This window comes from Austrofundulus limnaeus, unplaced genomic scaffold (genome assembly GCF_001266775.1).
Source record: "Austrofundulus limnaeus strain Quisiro unplaced genomic scaffold, Austrofundulus_limnaeus-1.0 Scaffold56, whole genome shotgun sequence".
In the NCBI taxonomy this organism is placed as follows: Eukaryota; Metazoa; Chordata; class Actinopteri; order Cyprinodontiformes; family Rivulidae; genus Austrofundulus; species Austrofundulus limnaeus.
This window is the reverse complement of record NW_013952458.1, coordinates 296,801-303,189: the sequence shown is the minus strand read 5'-3', so window position 1 is coordinate 303,189 and position 6,389 is coordinate 296,801. Positions and strand designations below refer to the sequence as shown.

The 6,389-nt window shown below is 35.7% G+C and overlaps 1 protein-coding gene across 1 annotated transcript; it reads left to right on the top strand.

The window, feature by feature from the left end:
* Positions 1 to 550: 550 nt before the first annotated feature.
* cks1b (CDC28 protein kinase regulatory subunit 1B) lies at positions 551 to 3,341 on the top strand. Its single transcript, XM_014009206.1, has 4 exons — positions 551 to 672; positions 849 to 916; positions 1,071 to 1,198; positions 2,254 to 3,341. Exons 2-4 carry the CDS (start codon positions 858 to 860, stop codon positions 2,301 to 2,303), a joined length of 237 nt encoding a protein of 78 aa, XP_013864660.1. The 5' UTR covers positions 551 to 672; positions 849 to 857; the 3' UTR covers positions 2,304 to 3,341.
* Positions 3,342 to 6,389: the final 3,048 nt, after the last annotated feature.

Genomic DNA, 6,389 nt, shown 5'->3' with positions numbered 1-6,389 from the left:
AAAGCCTGAATTTTGCCTGAAACTCTCAGACTGAAGAAGTCTCTTGGAGAAGAGACGAAACGTTTCATTAGAGAAGAACCCGTCCAGAAGACCTACACAATTTTTTTGGTTAATGCTTAGTTTGTATGCAAATTAGTCGTCACTGCTTCATTAATTTATCCTGTAGTATTAGCATTAGCTTTTAAAAATAAAGTACTTACGTTACGTGGTAAAGGATTTGAATAGTACTTAAATAAAACAAACTGTCAGGTAAATTCAATAAATAAGTTCTAGGTTTTCTTTTGAGCAATAAAAGAAAACAACACAAAGTTTCAAAAATTGGAAATTGATGGCAAACGAGATCAAATGTAACTACCGACATAAATAAAGACAAGTGAACGCGTCATTTCGCACATCCAATCAACACTCAAGATGCTTGCAATAACAACCAATAAGAAAACGTATCGTTGTCATCGTTTCCAGCCTCAGGGAAAATTAACCAATGGTAAGTAAGTTTACTCAGCAGGTTGACCAATGGGAAGAGGCAAGGTCTTTTTGAACGATGAAAAGCGGGCTGGAAAACATTCGAGAGGGAAACAAAGGAAGAGGGAACATCTCTTCGCTGTTTGACGCGAATATTCAATTGTAAAAGTGAATATTTTCCGAACCAGAACATCTGGACGCATTTATAAGGTAATTATTAATCTTTCGTTGATTATGACACATATTATCAAACTGTGTTTTTAAGTTAAAACAGACAACGAAACCACTTAGCTAACTAGCCAGGCTTGCTAAAACTTCCGGCTATTGCCTCATTTGTCTCGCTTCACATTATGAACTTTAACTAACAGTTGAAACTTCTTTGTCAGGTTTCCGTCATGTCTCACAAACAGATCTACTACTCTGATAAATATGACGATGAAAAATACGAGTACAGGTGGGTAAATATATGGACATATAATAATTTGATGTTAGCTTCCGCCGGTGCCTCTAACGCGGTGCTGTAAACATAAATGACAACCTAGAAACACAATGTCAATGAGTTGTGTATTATTTCTTTTTTTATTTTTAAACATAATTCTCATGTGCAGACATGTAATGCTACCTAAAGACATTGCTAAGCGTGTACCGAAGACCCATTTGATGTCAGAAACTGAGTGGAGGAACCTCGGAGTACAGCAAAGTCAAGGATGGGTACACTACATGATCCATCAACCAGGTATAATTATAATAATGGTCCTAATTTAATGTCGTCTACTACATGTCCGAAAGAGCCGGGGGGAGAAACAATACTGAACAGATGTACTTGTGTTTTTGTTTGTTTGTTTGTTTGTTTGTTTGTTTGTTTATTTATTTATTTATTTATTTATTTATTTATTTATTTATTTATTGTCTGGATCCACATTTCATTTTTAAATTCATTTAGCTGAGTTTAAAAATACATTACAGTAATCGTGACTTATTATTTACCTTATTGCTTGAACAAAGTAATTTAATTGATTCCAAATCAAGTATAAGAAACTACAAATTGGCTTCTGATACTTGATTTTGTTTAAGGGATAAGAACATTTATTTCCACGCTGAAATATTTCTTAACACATCTAAAACTGTATTAATAAATTAACTATACCCCATTAAACAAAAATAAAATAAAAGTGCCAAGATGGGTACAAAATGAGCCAATAAAAACATAGACACGTGGTCATAAACACTTAAAATTCGGTGAAACTGCAGTGGAAAAATTAGCATATTTTCTATTTTGAGTTCCCAGCTTGTATTCAACATTTGCAGCTCAGTGAGCTGTCACTTTGAATGTTAGCTCCAGTTTTCCTGAAACTGGTGTTGCCTATTCAAAGAATGGTAAACGAGAAGCATTTTCTAGTCTGACCGCTCCTGAGCTACAGCTGCCCCATAACAAATGAGAGAAAATCCTAAACCAAGAGGTTCAATATTTACCCTGAAAGCGAAGCCGTTAACGTTCGCCTAATGTGTAATTATAGTTTCAGCTAAAGAAAAAAGTCATTTACAGCTATGTTCAAATGTGTTTCGTGTTTTCCTGAGGAATTCTTGTCCTGCCAAGAATGTCTCAAAATGGTGCAAGAATGTTTTCAGACATTCTTGCTAGTTGGTGCACTTAAATGACCTCTGTATTAAATTGAGAAAATTCGTAACATAAACTGGAAAATAAGCTTTTTAGAATTAAAAAAAAAAATCCTGGTATGTTTTTAAAATCTTGTCTTAATGTCTGCCTTTTTTTCCCCCTTTCTCCTTCAGAGCCACACATCTTGCTGTTCCGACGTCCTCTGCCCAACCCTAAATCATAAAAGATGTTCTCTGGATCCTGCAAAGATCAGTCCTCTTGCGCCACACATCTGATCAGATTGTGTGGTGGAACCATCGGGCTGATCACGATGGACCTGGAGACAGAACTGTAACATTTATGAACAATAGTTGTGGAATTGTTGCAAGAAGGGGGTGGGGTGGGGGGGAAATATTACCCTTCTCTTGACAAAAGGACTTTTGATCATTTTCACACACCACCTGCCAGAAACATTCAAGCCTTTTGATGAGACTCACCCGTCCGACTAGCTGCTTGGATTTTCCATCTTTATCTAAGCAGCACGGAGCATACGTTCCACATTCGATCTGTTAGTGCATCAAGCCAAACAAAAGTCCAATTAAAGATTGTAAATGCAGTTTGTATTGGAAAAGCTGTGGTTTTAAGTGACATGTTGCTGCTTGGTTTAAATGACACTGTAAAATAGGCATTTAACAATATTGTCATGTTAATAAAAACCTGCATACCTGTTAAGTCTGACCTAAGATGAGATCCTGTTTTCTAGAACCAGTTTAACCTGCGTTAAAAAAATAAATAAATAAATAAAAAATAAATCTCCACTGGTCTGAACATGTGAGCTGCTGAATAAAATGCTGCCCTTAAATAAATATAAATTTTTGAAACTTAAGTGTGATTTATTTTTTCTAACTTCATTTTCTTCAATAACGGAAAATATAGTGATGGATGCAAGTACTGTATGCAATATGACTACGTTTTTTGTTTTTCTTTACTAAATTTGGATGAAAATGGCTGTTTTTCCCATTTTAAGTGTTTAATATGAAGGTTAAATTTGCAATGACTAAACTTAAAACACTTATTTTGTGCATCAAAATGAGTTAATTTCACTGTAGTCTTTATTTGTATAAATTGTTCCTGTTTGATTTCAGAAAGCAATGTAATACCAAACACCTTTTCTTTGTCCTATAATATTTTTCTTGCATGCCTGAAAGTTAGTACTTTATGTCCAGGTGGCAGCTGCCATTTAATGTTGCAACTTGAGTAATAAAATATGTCTTTTTTTTAATGTTTTTGTGCATTTTTCAGAAATTTTAAGTGGTTCAGCTCAGTCAGCAGAACCATGTTTTGTGTCTCTGAATTATAGAATGAATTCAAACACATTTGTCCTGATTTTATTTAAAGAGCAACATTTAGAAAAATCTGCACTCAACTATTTTCAGAAATAAATGTCCTAAAATATTGCTACAAAGCCTGTAAGTTCAGTTTYCCAGTCTGACCTGTAGAGGGCAGTGCAACACAAAAAATAATTTGCATCAACGAGTTTTTTTTCCACAAATACTGCAATGGGCTAAAATTRTAAACAAATGTTCACCTCAGAGCTAAGATTAGACTTAAATCTGCATCATCAGTTTGTCTGAATCTTGTTAGCTCCATCTGATATGTTGTACAACATTTTTTTTCCTTTTAAAGAGCAAAATATGCTCCAGAAAGGAGGCCTGTAGCGACAGCCTGACACCGTGGGTAGAAACCACACAACTTTGTAAATCACAGGTAATGGAAGAAAAATAATGTTTTGTGAATCACAGGAAGATTTCGGACAATTTTTTTTACAAAATTGGTCCCTGAGGTAATCAGCAGGCTGTGATGGGCGGCAATCTGAGCCTCCTTCCTCGGTTTACAGATGTATCGGTGGSCAGGRAAAGAAAARAAAAAATAAAAGATGTTTGACATCTTAAGGTTTGGGGAGAAAAAAAACCTGCAGCCTGCAGAGATATCAGCTGAAAAATGTTTCCCATCAGAGCCCTAGAGGTGAAAAATAACCTGAAAAGTGTTTACAGTTGATCTGACTGATGACCTTTCAGGTTTTCCACCGTGCTACTATTAATGAAACYACCGATTTCTGAAGAGTTTTAAAGGTGATTAGAGATTATTTCACCATGACATGAAGTCATTAACCTCTGAAATGATAAGCAAATGGATATTAAAGGTAACTGGAAATTATTTTCCAATATCAGTAAAGCATCACTGATGATTAAATGTCAAACTAGATGCGTTCTTCTAGGACCAAATCCCCAATATATCCTTTCAGCTGTAAAATAAGACCAAAGAAATTATGTTTTCTAGTTGCATATTTAAAAAAGAACCTAGTGGTTGTATTTTACACAAAATAATYAATATATTACATCTAAATGTTGCAGAGTAACACTTTTTTATCAGGAAATGACAAAAAATGAACTTGTGAAGCATCTTCATCAGTTGCATCAGACACTAAATGAATCACAAATATGGTTAATAGACTTATTTCTGGGTGAAGTTTACTGACAGTTTTGACTAAAACCTCTTGCTCTGCTTTTTTTTTTTCTGAATAATGATTTGCAAACACCCCCCCCCCCCACCAAAAAAATCTTTGACGCTTCACCTCTTTTATTAGACGAATTTGCCCAAAGCTTCACATGAAGCCCATGATTTAATTAGCATATTAATGAACACGAACATTAGCTGTTATTTTCCTTTCCTCTGTCATGGTTTTTGTCTTTGTTTCAGAAGCTTTTGTGTTGCAGTTTCTGGTTTTAAAGTGGCTCCATCCTCGCTGCTGGAAATGGTCGAGGAGAAAGATTTTCAAATCCACCCCACAGACTCATATGTTGGCTTTTTGTGTGCAATAAAACCACAGACACTTATAAATATTTGATCAGATACTTGCTGGGTGCTTTTTAGGGCAAACCACAACCTGACTTTAATCTGCGCTTTTTAGTTTTAGCTTCTGAACCTAATTAACCATTTAATGAGAATAATAACAATAACAATAATAAAARTCTCATGGCTGACTCCAACTATAGAATAAATTCTCTTCAGCAGATCTTCTGTTTGTGCATTTAGCTATTTTCTGGTTCCTCTTGCATCTTCAGTTTTGGTTTTATTGAAGAAGGAAGAATAAATGCAGGATGATTTTAGGATGATAAATGACGGTTCTCTTGCTAAAAGCTAAATCTTTTTTGTTAGTGCTCGTAATAAAAATCAGATGTTCAGGATGCACTCATAAACCAACAAAATATAGAAAGAGAAATCCACGTCAAAGCAGTTTTTATTAATCTGAATGTAAAAATGTCTTGTGGGATTTCGATGCACCAGGTTGGATATTTTTTTAAACCCGTGKAGTTTTTGTGTGACAAAAATGTTTTTCTTTGGCTCCTTGTTTTGTTCCCTTGCGTTTCTCTGTGCCCCACCCAGTTATACCTGTTCCCAGTTTCATTGTCACAGCTGCAGCCACTCTTCCCATCAGCCCATTTATTCCACCAGTTTCACCTCACCTTGCATGCCCAATCCAGTTCTTCCTGTGTTCTCCTCCCGATCCCTCTGTGCTTCTAGCGATTGCTCCTGAGTTTCTGTCAATACGTTTTGTTGCCACATCAGGATTTTGTTAGAGTTTAAAATAAATCGGAGTAATTTCTAGTGTCAGTCTGGATTCTCGGGTCCAGCCTTCTGAAAATAACAGAAAACTATCCACATCTGCCCTGCGTAGTGCCTAAATAAATTTCCGGATGAGCTGCCATCTTGGAGTTCTTCCTTTGTTAATTATAAGTCAAAACCAGCCACAACACTGTTAAAAGTCTTGCTGACTCCCTAAACACTGCCTGCATTTTCTTCCTCGACTCACTGAATGTGACAGATTTTCAGTCTAATTTAAAAAAATAGCTGTGGCTGGAGCATAAAAGAACAAAAGAAACTGGAGGAGGCTGAAGATCTATTTATCTACTCAACTATCCATCTCCTATACTCCCTCTGTCATTTTTATAATTTTTTTGTGTTTTCCCACAGTTTTATGTAACAAACCATTTGCTGCTTCCTGTCAGATTTCTGTGAACATATTGGAGATCGTTCTGACTTCTCTAGCAATAAAACCCACTGCGTTCTGACTCACACATATGTATACAGACAGAGACAGAACTATGTTGAAAGCAGGTTTTACAAGATAAAATTTGAAGCACACAACCTGACATGAAATTACAGCTTGGCTCTGCGACACTCTTGAGGGCCTGTAATAAGAACTGACGTTGTACCTTCGTTCAATAGCGCAAACTTCCGAAAGAACTTCAGAATGTTATTAGATTTA